Source organism: Dermacentor variabilis, unplaced genomic scaffold, assembly GCF_050947875.1.
Source record: "Dermacentor variabilis isolate Ectoservices unplaced genomic scaffold, ASM5094787v1 scaffold_15, whole genome shotgun sequence".
In the NCBI taxonomy this organism is placed as follows: Eukaryota; Metazoa; Arthropoda; class Arachnida; order Ixodida; family Ixodidae; genus Dermacentor; species Dermacentor variabilis.
The window spans coordinates 1,004,886-1,022,874 of NW_027460313.1; the positions used below are offsets into that span (position 1 = coordinate 1,004,886).

The 17,989-nt window shown below is 47.5% G+C and overlaps 1 protein-coding gene across 19 annotated transcripts in view; it reads right to left on the reverse strand.

Moving 5' to 3' along the window:
* Positions 1-17,989, reverse strand: part of LOC142567954 (bromodomain-containing protein 3-like) — a 177,921-nt gene that overhangs the window by 51,845 nt on the left and 108,087 nt on the right. For all 19 annotated transcript variants that reach the window (XM_075678038.1, XM_075678037.1, XM_075678040.1 and 16 more), the window contains 2 exons: positions 17,332-17,643; positions 16,992-17,126 (listed from right to left, as the gene is read on the reverse strand). In XM_075678038.1, coding sequence (XP_075534153.1) covers positions 16,992-17,126; positions 17,332-17,643 — 447 coding nt within the window. The remainder of the gene's footprint in view (positions 1-16,991; positions 17,127-17,331; positions 17,644-17,989) is intronic.

Sequence of the window (17,989 nt, forward strand, 5' to 3'; positions counted from 1 at the left end):
CCAAGGTCACACACGGCCGAAAGATGATGCCATCTAGCATAAGTGCCGCTACCTCCCATGACAGTGACACAATGCATTTACGTGTCTGACCATACAGCAAGACATTTTGAATAGCACAAGATCTGTAAAATCAAGCGTGTTTCTCGCAGCTCAAGCTAGTACAAGGCTCTTCAAAATATGACAATGCCATCTTTGGCAGACAAAATGATAGCTTCAATAGAAAGATTTAACAAAGCATTACAGTCTTACCATTACTGACCTCCCTCAACTGCTCAAGCTTACTGGGCTCCAGCAAGCTTCCCGGAACGGCTCTCATTGGTTACTGTGTACCCAGGCTACATGCTTCAATCCCAATTCATTATTTATTCTTCCTTTGCGACAGCAAGACCATCTCATACTGAGGAGATCTTGTGGTTATTACTGACATCAGTAGTTTGTTCTAACACTGCTACATCAAGGAAGGTAATTGTTAACAGACAATGTCAAATCATTCAGCATTGACCAAGGGTGTACAGTGCTGTGGTACTATCTGTTAGGTGGAAATTAATCCACTTCACTACCTCGATGCTCTCCCACTATACTCAGTTTCATGCATAGCAGCTACTAAGTCTCTTCCCTTACTGCTTGCATCTGCAACTAAAAAATAGCGATTCAATGGAGTGAAAGATACGCATCTTGTACGTAGAATTCATTCTCATGTTGCAAAATATTCTTTCGTATGAAGATGCACGGGAATGACTATACACGGGTAAACTTACAAGCGCACATGCGTGCAGCCATGCCAAGAACGAACAGTCTGTGCCAGGTTATATCGTCGTGCTCCTCATTGTCTCTTCAATCATGATAGGCCTGCTCAATTGATAAATGACAACTGTTCCATAGCATTAACCCTAGCGGGAGAAGCACCGCCCCAGAGCTCTAAAGGAAGTCGTCAGAACCACAGTGGTAGATCTTGATCTTTGATACGTGAAAGACGTCACTTGGCAGAAGGTGAGATGATGACTTGGAAATGACAGAGGCAATCTCATAGGTAACAGGTGTTACCTGGCACCGCACATGGTATGGTCTCGTGTACAGGGAAAGAAGCTATTCGGAGAGGTCCACACAGTGGGAAGGGGACCAAAAAAGCACAAGTGCACCAAGAGAGAAAGTCGCTTTGCGGTGCGAAGCATGATAGCAAAGTCTTGTTGCTTTGCAACACCGTAAGCTGAGCGCGGGCAAGCTGGCGGCCGAGGTCAGCCCGCATGATGGCATCACATGCGTATTCAGTAGTGGAGGCGGCAGATGGCGGGAAAATAGTGTTGAGAGATAAACTCTGCTCTCGTACGTACAATAGGTGGAAAGGTGAAAATCCAGATGTATCATGAAGAGAGGAATTATATGCAAAAGTTACATAGGGAAGAGCAAGGTCCCAATCATGGTGATTCGGCGAAACATACATGGCAAGCACGTCTGCGAGAGCGTGGTTCTAGCGTTCCGTGAGGCCGTTGGTCTAAGAATGGTAAGAAATGGTCAGTTTGAGTTGAGTCAAACAGGAACGCAGCATGTCAGAAATGACTTGAGAAAGTAGCAGCCAAGGTCAGTAAGCAATTGACTCAGGGCACCGTGAAGCAATATAACATCACATAATGAGAAGTCTGTGACATCAGTTGCACAGCTGGTCGGCAAAGCTCGGGTAATTGCATAGCACGCAGCTTAATCGGTAGTTACTGTTATCTATTTGTTCCAAAAGGTGGATGTGAGAAAAGGCAAAGCAGATCTAGTCCAACACAAAAGAATGGTTCCGTGCGTATGTCAATCGGCTGAAGATAACCAGCAGGTAGTAGCGAGGGTGTTTTGAGACGTTGGCATGATTTACAAGTGGCCACGTAATGGCGGACGAAGCGTGCAAGGCCTGGACAAAAGAAGTGTCGCCGGACACGCTCATAGGTGCGAGATATGCCAAGGAGTCCGGCAGTGGGCGCATCGTGAAGTTCTGTGAGGAATCTCTGTCCTAAGTGCCTTGGCATAACAATAAGGAGCTCAAGTCGATCAGGTTGAAAATTATAAGACACCTTCCTAAATCATAAATTCGCGGACGGATGTGTCATTAGACGATTGTAGGGGATTGATGATTTCTCAGAATGGAGGGTCATGGTCTTTTTCTTCCCCGATGTAAATCAGGTCCAACACAGAAAAAATAGAGTTTATGGTGTCTTCAGCAGCGTTCTCAGGGTTGTCAGCCACATACCTGGACAAGCAATCTGCATCCAGGTGCAGGCGGCCGGATTTGTAGACAACCGAATATGAAAATTCTTGTGGGTACAGGAGCCAGAGACCTAGCCGTCCAGAAGGATCTTGGCAAGAGGGCAGCCAGCACATGGCACAGTGGTCGGTAACTACAGAGAAGGCTCATCTGTATAAGTAGAGTCTGAACTTCCCAACTGCCTGAATGAGGGCCAAATACTTTCACTTTATAACAGAATAACTGCACTCAGTGGCTTATTGGAGGCAGATAGCGTAAGCGATGACACGGTCATGGCCCCATTGGCATTGGGCTAGTACTGCACCGATTCTATGGTCACGTGCATCTATACGGACCTCGGTAGGCACAGCCGGGTCAAAGTGGGTAAGTATTGGAGGAGTCATGAGCAGGCTGATGAGGTGCGAGAATGCAGAAGCCTCTTCTTTTCGACCCCATGAAAAAGGCATGTCATGCCTCAGAAGCTCAGTAACTGGCCTGGCTATTATGTCCGCAAAAGTCTTCACGAAGTGATGGAAGTATGAGCATAGCCCTATAAAGCTACGGACATCCTTTGCAGATTGGGGATCAGGGAAGTTTTGACTGCACAGATTTTTCCTGGGTCTGGTCATACACCATTAGAGTCTATGAGATTGCCAAGCACTGTGATTTGGCGGCATCCAAAGTGACATTTATACGAGTTCAGCTGCAGGCTGGCCTGACGAAAAACGTCGAGGACGCTTAGAGGTGCTCTGTATGTCTAAAAAATTGATGAAAAAATGGTGACGTTGTCCAAGTAGCATAAACACATGGACAATTTGAAGCCTCTGAGCAGAGAGTCTGTCATGCACAGACTTAAGAACTTAAGAACTTAAGAACCGGAAGTTCTTAAGTTCGAACGGCATGACCTTGAATTGGTAAAGGCCATCACATGCTACAAATGCCGTTGTTTCACGGTCCATATTCTCCACAGCAATCTGCCAGTATCCGGAGCGTAAGTCGATGGAGAGCATCATCAATACATGGCAGAGGGCACACATCCTTTTTCGCAATTGTGTTAAGGTGCTGACAATCCACGCAGAATCGCCATGTGCCATCTTTCTTTTTGACTACGACAGGTGATGCCCAGGGGCTGCAAGATGGCTCGATAATGTTCTTCGCAAGCACCTTGTCAACTTCACTTTGAATAAATTGACATTCAGGGACAGACACCCAATATGGGCACCTGTGGCTTGGCCCAAGGGACGGCCCCTAATGTCGAAGATATCAAGGTAGGAAAGCAGAGCGTGGTGGAAGTCTGCGGAGTCTGCTGAGGTATTAAGTCAGAAGCAATCATCGACTTAATGGTGCTGTCAGGGCAAGAAACAGACCGCTGATGAGCTGGGAAACCAAGAGAAGCAGCCACTGTGAAAGCTTCCACTTCGTCACCATCGAAGGTGCAAATGAGGGCAAGTCAGACGATTTCTAGCAGCACTTGCAGTGCCAAGCTGAAATTAACAACAGGAAGGCAGATGCAGTTTGTCACTATAGACAGAACGGTATGACGTATAATGATACCATGGGTGAGGAAGACGTCAGTGATGGGCGTAAAAACATAGTCACCACCAGGAAATAACCGCGACAACGCGAAGTTGACGTAAGTCAACGTACGTAGTGGCAAGCGGGCGTACTCAATGGAACAGAGGCAGCTTGGAGGTGGGTCGCTCGGGAGTTGGTCAGTGAGATCAGGAAGGGGAAGGCCAAGACGAAAAGTCGATAAGAACAGAGTGTGTGGGAAGGAAGTCGAGCGATTCAAAACACGAGTGGTGCACATTCCAACGACGGCAGCTGTTGCCCCATCGGCGACACTGACTTGAGGCATCATAGGCGTCAAAATTTTCTGGAGCTTTCGGCGCAAATGAGCACTCATGATATAAAGGTGTGCCCCAGTGCCGATGAGTGCACAAACTTGCCCACGGTCGATCTGCACATCCAGGAGGTTCTGTTTGGTAGGGATCACCAAAAGGGGATCTTCAGTTGGTTGAAGCAATGCAGCGCCACCTCTAGGAGCTGCCTTATTTAGTTTTCCATCAGGGAATGTCGTAGAAAAGACTGGGAGGATGGTTGGCGGGGATGGTCGGCGGGGCTGGGGGAAGCAAGACTGGCGGCAATGGGGTGACGATGAACGGGAGTAGCAGTGCTGGGCCACACATTCTTGAAGGGCAACTTGGTCAGAGCTGGACATGTGCGAGTGACAGCAGCCAGGTGCATTACAGTAACTGGGAAATTTGTGCTGTAGAACACCAGCAACTTCGGCAGGGGCAGGAGATGTGGCCGACACGGTGACAATGAAAACAAAAAGGCCTGTCGTCGGGAGTTCACCATGCGGATGGATTCTGGAACCATGGAGGAAAATCTGATGTGGGTAGAGGTGAAGTAGCAAAATGTGGCTGGACGGAGCGAGGAGCGGAGAAAATGGAGCAGATACCCATATTGGCAATCACCTGATGGAAGACAGCTTGCATAAGGGTAGAGGAACCGAAGGCGGGCCAAATGACAGATTCCAGGGAAGTTGGAACAGACACCTTGAGTTCAGTCACACCGAACGATACGCATAAGATTATCACAACTGCTGGCTGGGCGAAAGAGATCATTACACGATCGTGTTGGTGCGGAATTTGGCAGTCGCTGGAACTGATGTGCGATGCGTTGGCTTTTGGCTTGTTCCAGACAGCAGCATTCTTATTGATGGTGTCAACAGTCGTAACATTTGTAATGATGATGACATATTTGGTGTATGGCCAAAGAGCGCCAATAATGTTCATAAGCACAATCAAGTTAAAGATATCCTTTAAAGTTAAAGGTAATACCTATAAGGACGCGCGCCACTTTGTCCGCCTCGGCCATGTTTTCGTCGACTTTGTGGCAGAGAGCTAAGACATCTTGTACATAGCTTACATAGCGCTCCGTTGAAGTCTGCATGCGATTAAATAATTCCTTCTTGGCAGCGAGCTGTCGACACAAGGGGTTCCCAAATAAATCGTTCATCTTCTTCTTGTGAGCTTGTGTTCACGGGTTTGAAACTATACTGGAAGAAGCCGACGTAAAAAATAATGTTAACAGGCATGATAGTAGGGTCCCAGCTGTATTAGTGCCGACGCGTTTGTAGAGGTCCAGCCAGTGATCAGTGTCGGTACCATTCAGGAATGAGAATATGCCAAGATATTTGGGAGCGGGAAGCATGACGAAAATCATTGTGGTAGGCAGGGCGATCGGTGTGGTTGAGGTGGATTAACCGGAGGCCACGGTGAAAATCTTGAGTGACCGTACGCTGCAGAGTTCCATGATGAGGACAGGGACTGCAAACTTCCACCAAACATAAAGGTGCACCTGAATATAGAGGCATACAGTCAAATCCACTTATAACAACATTCAAGTGCCATGAAAATTCCATTGTTATAACTGCGTTGCATGAAAAAAAAAATCCAAAATGGCAGATGGTGTTGCTGTTCCAAGAAAACTATAATGGCGGGGAGGCCAGTTCTCCTCGCCACCACTTCCCTCCATCCGGCTTTCGATTGTGTTGACTCGTTTAACTGTTTAACTCTGCTTCCCGCAGGCTCTGATCGCATTGTTAACAAGCTGCAGCTGTAAAGATACTTATCGCAAATGCTGTGAATGTGACAACCACGGAGCAGTGAAACTCCCCAGGAGAGTTGCTGGTACTGTTAGAGAAAACGGTGTGTGTGTCACCATCACGGGCGGCAAGTGACATACGAGCTTCGCTGAGGCATTGCTTTGGTGGCCCCAAAAGGGGCCTTTTAAAAAATGTGGGAAGGTTGCCACGGCAGCATCTCAGCTTGACAAACTCGGAGACGTGAAACTTGGAGACGTGGGACGTGATCGCCACAAGCACCTCGCCACGTACTTCCCACTGGCTTGCACGAGAAAACCGCATGTCCATCAGCCTTGCTTGCTTTATGCAAAGCTTGCCAACATCTTTCTCCAAGGCATTCAGATGCTCCACAGAATGAAGCGGATGGTCCCTCACGAAAACAAGCCCACGAGGGACTGTATCATCTACAGGACCTTCCGCAGAGACAATGTTGAGGCAGCCTGCCCTGGCATGTCAGCGCTGCCGTCGTAGCCATCACTGTCACCATCCGATGCAAGCACGTTTGTGACGATTGCCTCATTTGTTAGATGCACTTTATTTCCAAATCTATAGGAGTGCGCTTTTTTTCACCGGCAACAGTGTGCATTGCCGATGATCAGCGGGCAGATCAGCCACATTCCGTTTCGGTGAATAGTCAAATGAGGCTGAGAAACAATGTGGCCAGGAACGACTTCGAAACAACAAACAAAGACGAGCACAAACGACTTAATCTGTTAGCAGAATTGCACAGAGTGAGGGTCGTAGAATAAAGAACCAACTGTGAATGTCAAGCAAGCAACCTGGGAACAGAGCCTGTAGCGTTGTCGGCGCAGTTGGCATGGTCTATTCGTGTTTCGAAGGACGGTGCGGCACAGAGCTATGGGTGCATCCCATTCGTGTTGGTGGACTGGCGACTGGAGAGAAGCGTGCGAGGCTGGCGTGCATCTCTCATGGAGAAAAGCGCGTGTTGGCACGATCATGCAGCGGCTCATGTTTCCCTTTTTCTTTTCAAGGATATTGCATTCTATTACCTTTCAGCATGGACACCCGGCAGCCAGACTTATCATTATAACCGATAATGTGGCATGGTGACACTGCAGTAAGCAGGCTATTTCACCGTGGAAATCATACCAAAGTTGATGGCACAGCAGCTTTTTATTGTTAAAACCAGTATCATTACCAGTGGATTCAACTGTATTGACAAGCGCATAAACATGTAGCCCTGCCAAGAACTAATAGTCTGTGCCAGGTGATGTCATCGTCGTCCTCATCATCTCTTCAGTGATGACAGGCTGCTCAATTAGTAAATAACTGTTTCGTACCATTATGAGATATTTATTATATAGAAGGACAGCGTGCAACCAACGGTCACGACTGGCACTCGCGACCATAACATTGCGTGTATGTGGTTCTGGGGATGTACATCCCAAAACCACAATATGGATCAATTTCAACCAACTGCATGATCAAATGCAGGACTGAACCCGCAAGCTGAGCACTGCAACACCACTGGGCAGGAGCACGAAGGGGCACAATAAGCGATTTGATGTAACCCCGTACCTGACACTTTTCAATTTATGTAATAGCGATTTCATAGAAAGCGTCGATTAAATGCGCAGATGAGAAATCTATGATCAAACTTTTTCAGTAAAAGCTTGCGCAATGTTGCCTGCTACGTATGAAACAAAGTGTAGGCCTAGCAGTGTCAAAACAAACTACTTATTTCAGTACAGTAAAACCTCGTTAAACCCTACACGCTTAAACAGTAGTTTCGTTTTAAAAGTATTAAAGTCAAATCCCCAACTCAGTGGCCATTGAACATAATCTGTTTTGTATCCGCATAAACAGTACCAGCTTATTGCATACGTATCGGTTAACACGTAGTGTTTCAACTTTTCGGCGCGTTAACACGGCGGTGCGTCGTCGTGCAAACACGGCGGCCCGGCAGAGCAAGCATCAGAGATCAGAACGGCCTCCAAGCACCCTGTGCCTTTGCGTGTGAAGCCACATCATTTCGGAGCCGTGCCAGAGAACGTTGTGGAGTCGTGCAACCAAGGACTCGCGTCATGCCGAAGCTCAGATAAAAAAGATGCCGGGTGCTCAGCATAGAAGAAAAATTAGACATTGTTCGTGCTATCGAACGTGGCACGAAGAAGTCAGCGCTGGCACGCGACAGGGATCGGTTGTTAGAATAAAAATTAGACATTGTTCGTGCTATCGAACGTGACATGCAGAAGTCGGCACTGGCACACGACAGGGATCTGCTGTTGACTACGATGCGTGGCATTTGGAATGCGAAGAAGTTGCTTGGCAGCGCTGCTGCGACCGCGGAAAGATGTCAGCCACGAGGTTCGACTTTTCGCCATTGTTGCCTCTGTTGTTGCCGAAGTGTCAACTAGCGACAGTGATGAGGACAACAGGAAAGCGACAGCATGGGCGATTCATGCCTGACAGCGCCAGAAGCTGCGCATTACGTCAGCCTCATCAATGCAATCGTCGTGACAAGAACAGCACCTCAAAATGAAAAGGGCGCCCCGCTACTTCTGCAGCACTACCGCGCATGTGCACGGGGAATACGTAACCCCAACAAGGAATCTGCCATGCGAGTGTTTGCCGAGAAGAGGGGGCTGGCTGAAAAGCTGGCTTGCAGCTTTAGTAAGTTTGAGGCCGGTGTCGTCGCTGCTAGGCCGCTGCGGTATCCAACAAAAATAACAATTTTGTCGCGCCAAGTGAATAAATACTGCATGTTTTTTTCCCTTCCATCGCACTCTCTCCGAGCTCCATTTTTGACAGGTAAGTGGGCGATGTCATGCTATTTCGGTTCAGCAGTACTACCATTTAGCACGTACTTTTTCCAAGCTCCGGCCAATTACGGTTTAAGGAGGTTTCACTGTAACACAGTAAAACCTCATACATACATTTTGGAGTAGAATGAGAAAAAAACTGTGCCACACAGAAAAACGTACGATCTTAAGTATCTAAAAAATGATGCAGTTTTGTCCAGAAGACAAAGCATTGATAAAGACAGCCAAGTATTTGACTATTACACAAAGTAAACCTCATAGTTCTATGGGCAGTGCAAGTTGCAGTAAATATACACTTACTAACTAAAGCACGGTGTAATGCACAGCAAAGTTCACTCAATGATCTTTGCCATCAGTGGCGTGACAAGCGCCAGGACCAGGAAGCGTGCGGGTGTATTTGTCCGAAAACGAGCATTCCTTGCAGTCTGTCGTCTCAACACCAGAATTCAGCAGATCATGTGACATATGGGCACACATTGAAACTGCCAGCTTTGTGAGCTGCCCCACCCAGTTGTGATTTCCGATACATGATGCACAGGCCACAAATGCGCTCTGCTGCCAAGCGCAGTCATTAGTGTCAGCTCCAACATTTGCCGTGGGGAAAGATGGCATGCGTCAAGGCTTATCAGCCTCACACCCAAAAAAGATTATGTGACCACCAAAATGTCACGCGGGCAGAGCCAAGGTCGCTGGCAGAGCAGGGTGCGCATATTGATGCTGGCAGTCAAAGCTCACAGGGTCAAAGAATCGCCGCAGCTGCGCAATGAAAGTGTCTTCGTGCCCGTGTCATTCCTGGCTATGCACGAGGGTGGCTTGTTCAGTCATCCTCAGAACGGTCCCACTCAAAAAGGGCGCAAGGAACGGCAGCACATTTAGGCACTACACTTCCACCGACACTACGCCACACACTCTCTCAAACAGATAGGTAAAGATGCTTATCACGATAGCTGTGAATGTGACGACCATGGAGCAGGGAAACTCCCCAAGAGATTTGCTGGTACTGGAGGAGAAAACGAAGTGCGTGTCACCATTTTTGCACGACAAGGGCAGGTGAGCACTCCAAGGAAGCTGCCAAAGTGGGCAGCTACTGCTACCGACCGTGCGCGCCTAGCACTTTTTCTCGTTCCCATGGGATCTAGTGGCCAGACAACATATTATGCGATCGCAGGTTGACGATCTGAACATTGGAACAAAAAAAATCACATTTTCCGGGAACCTATTAACCAGTTAAAAAAAAAAAAAAAAAGAAGCCTCACTGTATTGGATCATGCTTCCTGTTCTCAATCACGAACATTGCCGCCAGATATTGCACGAAACGGGATAGAACTTCAACTACTAAACATCACTCCTACTTTTTTGTCAGAGCGAGAAACAGACTAAGCGAAAGCAGAGTTTTTAATGCTGTCACAATGGAGAGTACATAACACTGACTAATTAGGATCAAAGCCTGAGCACTGCCATGTTCTTATGCAGTCAAGGTAACCACCAGGAGTCATTCCAGTAAACCTACTGGAGGCCACTAAGCACTGCGCATGCACAGTTGGGGCAGAATGAATTCTGGGTTTTTATGTGCCAAAACCCCGATTTGATCATGAGGCACACTGTTGTGGGGGACTCCCGGTTAATTTTGACCACCAGGGGATCTTTAACATGCCCCCAATGCAAGGGAAGACGCGGGCATTTTTGCATTTTGCCCTGATGAAAATACGGCCGCCGCTACCGCCACCGCCGGGATTTGATCCTGCGACCTCGTGTTTAGCCGTTAAAACTGTGCTAAACACTCTCCAATACCTAAGCTGGATCCCTCAGCAGAATGCCTTCATCCTCTGAGCTGTCATTACCTCTTGGAACACATTTAAGAGTGCGATGACGGACATAGCATGTGAGAGAAGGGTAAGGAAAGGGAAGTCTTGCAGTTCCAACACCACTAATTCCACTGCCAACCAAAAACGACTATTAAGGGCACGACAGTTGCGCTCTTCACAGTTCAGTTTTGCTTCAGATCTTCCATTTGGACCAATGCATGGCTATTTTGTTTGGAAAATTAATCTAATTTGCATAATTACTTGTCTAATGACATCAAACTAGGTTCAAATGTGTGCCTCTGTGAAAAAAGTAATCCAGAGAAAACAATTTAAATATTTCAGCTTCTTTTATTAAGGAGTTCCGAGCGCACTCAGCAAAAACCCAGCGATAGCGGCTGTACTATCGCCCTCAGTATTCAAGCTATAACGCAAAAGCATATGACAAAGCGCATTCTAGCTCATACTTTGCCTACTTGCACTCGTATAAAGAAAACTGAAATGGACATCTAGTACAAAACCATGCCTTAATCGAATGTTTTTGGATAGAACAAAGACTAGATGAATGCTCTCGCATCCTATGGAGGCCAGTATTACAGAAATGGCCACTTCCAATTTATGCACGTCTCTTGCAGCATTCACCCTCGTTGGAAGCACTATGCACAAAGCATTTTTGCTGGACTACACAACACGTCAAAATGAGGATTTCTTTCACTTAAATGTCAAGTTTGGATTTATCAGCTCATATTTGGAATGTTGCGAAATCCCGACAACAGGCTAAAGAGGTTAAAGGTTCCTTCAAAACAGACAACACGCTGGAGAGCTTTTAAAGCATATATTCCCAGAAAAATATTTACTTTCCTTTCAGATGGTTCAATAGAAATGCACTGCCCTATACCCCAGGAGCACCTACAGAGGATGCCACAAACAACCAGTCTGGCATTACACTGGACTCCGGATAAATGAAACTCACGAACGGAATGCCAGATTAATGGAACACTGGTATGAACTCTAGGTTAGCCAACCACAGGGACAGTGTTGGCAAACTTGGGTGAAACGAAACCCATCTTTTTGTGACCACCTCATTGATGTATAGAACAGGAAAAGCCGTACAAACATGTCAAAATGTGATGCTTTAAGTTATGAAGAAAATCCAATCCATCAGGCAGTTTCAGGAAAGTTTAAGAAAATAACAATGTCGAAGTTCTAACGGTGTTTTCATCACGAGTGATGATCCGTGACAAAGAAAGCACTATGGAGTACGTAGGACCTTGTCGCGCTGCGACCATTTCGGTCACACAGATAGGAATATTACCTCAAATGATGCCCTTGTTACCCGCTCCAAGGAGGCAGTTGAAAATATTACTTAAGTTTGTGGCAAAGGCTATTACTGTGCTAGTGCACATTACTGTTTTGGACCACACAACAAGAGATGGAGTTGAAATATTGTGAACAATGGGACTGTGCAGAGTTATTAGAAATCCTTCTGCACATGAACGTAACCCTGCACAAAAGAAGCTACAATATTAGAAAGAAGCACACCAGCCTTTTTTTTTTTTTTTCTTTCGCCACAGTAATAAGTGATAGACCTGCAGAAACCCGCAAGGTGGAGAGAAGCCGCCACCTGGTTAGCTGAGATGGTAGAGTGGCCGCCCCAGAAAGGCGGTGGTCTTGGGCTCGAGTACCGGACCAGAAAGAATTTTTCAACCACAAGGCTTTTCTTTTTCTTTCCAGGAACCCATAAGGGTTTCCTTTGTAGCAACTGCTATGATTGGGTGCATGCGTAATTTTCCCTTTATTAACCGCAGTAAAATATGAATAATACTCAGATGATCACTGAATTCTAGGCGACGTTTCTCTCCTTCGCTTAAATGGAACTAAAGCAATTTTTCCGTTAAACCAGAGTCTGCTATACATCCCAGAGGCTCGCTGCCTTCACACAAGCCATGCACACGTGAACAGTCGCGTCTTTTCCATTTACAATTTATGGATGCACCCCGTGACCCGGCACAGGCCTTAAGAGCTGGAAAAAAACTAACGAACAATAACTGGCCAAAATATACTGTGTTGTGTGATCAAAGGTTCCTGGGCAGCACCCACTGCTCCAAAAGTATTTCTAAAAGCGGCAGTAGATGCATAGCTGTCAGCTTTAGGCACAGCAGTACGGGCATTGACTACAAACGCGAAATTGCAAGTGACGCAAAGCTATTCTGTGCAAGTAATTGAAAAGGACTAGCAAGGCAAGAGAATGCATATGGGAAGCACAGCACATTGCATCAACCTTAGCACGGGCATGGCTACTAATCACGCTTATATTTCAATGCCAATCTTAAATGTGCATACATTGAGCACACGAGCATAAAAACGTCCTGAAACAGGCTTTACTTTACAGTTACGTACTTCAGCTCAGTGTCAAAGACAGGTAACAGAGAAAACAGAAATTCAGTTAGTATATAGAAAATTCCTACAAGACCCACCCACAACCGTTTAAATGACAGTGCCAATCGGATTTGCACTAAAAATAAATCAGTCAGACCTGATTTAGTCACCACGCAATGAGAATCGATGTATTCTACCTATCAGCAAGAGGCCATTGTTTGCAGAGAGTTGCACAGAGGCTGGCATTGTCCACGACATTAGGCCAGGGGGTGCCAACACGCCTCCCCCCCCCCCCCCTTGATATTATCGCACTGCAGCTCCGCAGAGCTTGTGTCATATATCACACTATATGTACAGGTGGGTCGACTGTTAGAGGGAACGTGTGGCCCATGCTCCGTGCAATGCCATCAACGAGAAGCGGCGAAGACTAAGTGCAAAACGATGCAGGGGCGGGTGCAGGCCGTGCATCGCCTGCTGTCAAACGCCTACTTTGCTCCGCCTGCACGTGGCCCTTTGGCTGGGCGACCACTCATCTTGAGCCACAGTTGCAATGAATGAGATTTGAAGTAGAAAATTGCGCTCGGTAGGCCAGCCATCTGGATGCAAAAAGCATGGAAATTATCCAGTTTTCAGAACATTATTGGGGACATCAACCCCCTCCCCCCCCGCCCCCTTCTTTAGGAGGTTTCACGTTTGGACGTTATCACAAGAGATTAAAATGCTTATTTTGTGGCAAACGACTGAACAAAACAGCCAAGAGTCACACTGCAGTCTTTTTTGGAACTGTTGTGCACGACATGTTTTAGTGCTACGGCATGTTTCCGTGCCTGGCTACATCGTGCTCAATCTGTCGAATTGCTGGAAGATAAAAAATGTAAAGCTACCGTTTGCAAATCACAAAAGTGAAACATTTGCAGTTGCCGACTGTTGCGAGTGCGCTCCCATCAGCGGAATGCTCGCGCAAGACGAAGCACAGCAATGTTCTTTAGCTTCTCCAAAAATGCTGTACTCTGAAACAACATAGTTCTGCTGGTGCTTGTTTGCATTCTACGCCACTGCAGTAGAAGCAAGAGTACTAATTTGCCTTCTGTCTCACTGCTGGGCTCTTGACGTGCAATCACAAGGCAGGGCAGCTGCACGCGAGCAAAGCCATGCACCAGAAAAGCTGGTAGCAGATGAGCAGTGGCAAGCACCGCTCCTGCGCCATTTCGCACATGCGCTTGGCTTTAGCCACTTCCCATGCATGCCGATGCACGGAGCATAACAGTGGAGTACTATAAACGTGCATTTCACATGCCGACCTGTACATGTCTGCATGTGAAATGCACGTTTATAGTACTCAGTGTTGGCTATGTACCTCCTTCAGCGGTGAAACTAAGTGAATAGAAATCTTTCAAGATGGCTCCCATTATGCCTGTATAACTGCTCCCGAAAATAATTTCTGGATAGAGCCCAGAATGGCATCTCAATGCTGCATGCAATGAAAACATACTCCCTTCATCAGTTGACTGCCTCCCTTCATGGAACAATATTAATAGGGCTCTAGTGGAGCATGTTGCAAAATTTCCTTAAGAAGGCAAATTGGCCTTGACTTCAATGCTTCACATTAGCTGGGTCAACTTTATCATGACAACCAAAAAGGTGCAATCTCCAAAAGGTAGGCATGCTGCAATCCATCGGGAGCTTGTTTCCAAGTCAATCAAGTAGATCTTTTGAAGCTTTAGAACTCTGCTCATGCTGGGGCAAGGAACAACCTAAACAATGTATGCCACAACTACTCGCTTCCACCCCATCATCGAGACTACCTTCATTTCGGATTTCACCAGTGGACTCTCTTATGTACATGCCACTTCGGTTTCTCTTTGTAGTTACCGTCAGCACAAAAGTTTTATATTGCTAGTAAACCTGCAAGACCTTCAATATTTTTTGGCTCGGCCCATTGCTCTGCAAGGCACTCGGCATTTCGCTTTCACTGCTACGTAGAGATGTGAATGAGTGTGGCACGTAAACATGCATGCATCCATTATGGCTGGGTCAGCTAAAGGAGCCTTTGGCACAGCGCTTGACGAAGCAATGGCCTACAAAGGCTGCTCCGATGACCTCAAATGACTTCCTTCTCATTCATGCACCATTGGGTGCCAACCACTAAATGCTGTCAAGGGAGGATTCAATGCATGCCACTCCTTTGTAGCAATAACAAAACTTGCCTTTCATGCCAGGTCCTTTGCAGCCCTCAGAATACGACCACACACTCAACACACAAAAAAAAAAGGGGGGGGGAGATAGAGAGAGAGAGAGATCTATTTGCCCAAACAAGTGCAGTGTTCTGTATATCAGGCCAGCCTTGTTGTTGACAACACAACATTGTGTAGCGTGTACTGCAGCAGCAAGCACTGCCAACAACAAAACCACAACGCTGCAGGTTCCATCTTTTATTCAATGCTCTCTGCGAAGAGGCTCATCCATCCACACTTTATTGAACACAACTGTGTAAACCCACTCACACACGCACGCACATGGGTTTGTGGATGATGATATTTGCTCTGTCGCAAAAATGTACAGCTCTAAGAACAATGCAAAGACATTTAAATCAAAATGATTTGTGGCAGCCTTGCACTAGGCTCCACCTGTACAACGCAGTCTTCAGATATAAAAAGTACACCATTTAGGAAAAGGTCCCAGGAGTGCTTGCTCATCATTTGGATGCGTACACAATACACAGTACGAGATAAAATGCAATTACGACCAGAGAAGCAAAATAAAATCATTGCACCATACGCCACGCTTTCTCTAAAAATAACACCCATCCAGACTGGCACAAGAAATGCTGTTAAGTCTGTGGGGTTGCTACACTCTTGGCCTTTCTCCAACAGAGTTGCAAAAATTTTAAAAAAAGCCCTAAATGTACAGCCGAGGAATACAATGTGTGCTAAACAAACTCTGGAGGGGGGTACACACACACACACACACACACACACACACACACACACACACACACACACACACACACACACACACAAACACACAAACACTCACTCACTCACACATGCACGCACGCGCGCGCGCGCACACACACACACACACACACACACACACACACACACACGCGAAAACAATGGTGTTGCGCAGAGAGGAGCCAGTCTCGGGCACGGCCGTACACACCCCTAGCCACAGAGTGCACGTGCTATAGCAGCAATCAACGCGGAGGCCAGCTTTGTCTCAAACAGGAGCCACCACCGAGGCCTCTGCTTTGTTCGGACAGGGGGGAGGGGTGAGGGGACAACGCTGGCCACCCAGAACAATGATGGCTCCTCCCTACGCGCCTCGAATGCTTACCTACTGTGTGTGCCCCACAGAAGCCTGCCGAGACAAAAATAAATAATGACACACACTAAACCAGGGATGGCTTGCACATCACTTACACAAGGCTGGCCTCGAGGAAGAACACTGCACTCATGGGCTATAGATGTGCACCAACCGTGCACAGACCTTTCTCAGTGTGGGAATGAATAGGGCAGCAAAGGACACTGGCTCTCTCAATGGCAGCATGCCGTGAAGGGTGAAAGCACCAGCTTTCACCCTTCACCATGGAGAAGGATGCTTTAAAAGCCGACACTGTGTGCGCACATACACACTCGCTACTACTTGGTTAAAAAAACGGTGATGGGAACAGCAATGGCCTTGTATATACAGATGAAGAGGGTCTCTACCACTAGACTCGCTCCTGCTCAAAAACAGTGTGTGCCGCTGTCTGACAGCAGGGAAATAAATACACTACCCACACATTCACACAGTGCCCAGCCACAAGTGCACAGCCCCCACTACCCCCAAATGCCCTGTGAAGTGTGTGTGTGTGTGTGTGTGTGTGTGTGTGTGTGTGTGTGTGTGTGTGTGTGTGTGTGTGTGTGTGTGTGTGTGTGTGTGTGTGTGTGTGTGTGTGTGTGTGTGTGTGTGTGTGTGCGCGCGCGTGTGTGCGCGTGTTGTCAGTCCCAAACGCACAATTTGGCATTGGGGGAGGGGGGTTTGGGAGGGAAGGGTGCGCGCATCTTTTTGTTTGTTCCCTGGCCGGATGGTGCCGCGGTGATGGGCTCAGCAGATGGGCCGAGCACGAGGGGCAGTGCCCCCCCCGCCCCCGCCGGGCTGAGCCTAACCTGACTCCGAGTCCGAGCTGTCCGAGGAGCTGCTCGTTGACGACGAGCTCGAACTGTCGCTGTCCGATGAGCTTGAGCTGCTGGCGCTCAACGTGCTACGGCCACCGACCACATCCACGTGCGCGTTCTCCGCATCTGCAACACAGTGTGCAAGAGGCACACCCACACAACTCAGTCTCCATGATGCCACGCAGGCATAGCAGTAGCAACAGAGGAGGAGGAAAAGGCATGCGAGACAGGTTGTGCATTTGGGACTTGTTGATGGTGTGGGGGGGGGGGAGGCATGCAGCAGCAGCAGCAGGAAAAGGAGGAGGGGGGGGGGTACCAAATAGTTGCTCACCTTTCTTGAGGGGTTTCTTGGGGGTGGTGCCAAGCTGACCACTCACATCCTGCAGCCGCTTCTCCAGCTCCTGTTTCTTCTCGCGCACCTGTTCTTCCTTGCTCTTGCCAGCTGCTGTAGCGGCCAGCTTGCTCTTGGACGAGTATGGCTTGCGGGGCTTCTTGCGCAGGCACGACGCCACATACGACTCCAACTCCCGTAGCGTTGACGGCTTCAGTGTCTCAAAGTCTATCTCTATTTCGTCTGGGTTGGAGTCACGCAGGGATGGCTCCCGCGACTGGATTATGTGCACCACTCGGCCAAGCTTGTCACCTGCGTCCACAAAACTTGCCTGTGAGAACTATACTCAACTGTCATTACTTAAAATATTTGTAGTTTGTGCTTGCCAGTCAAACCTCATTAAGATCTCATCAAAATTACATCAAATTATAGAATAGATCGCTTATCCTTGTGTTTCATACAGCATTACAAATTGTGAAAACATAGCACAACCTGTACACATTTTTGTTGCCAGGTTTCACCACCCAGCTTGCTGATGGCTATGCCTTGTAGTGCCCCGCCCTGCTTTAGTACAGTCGAAACCACTAACGCTCAGACTGAAATTTGATATTTTATGCAAATAAGTACAGTAGCCAACAAATTTTTCTTACATGGAAGG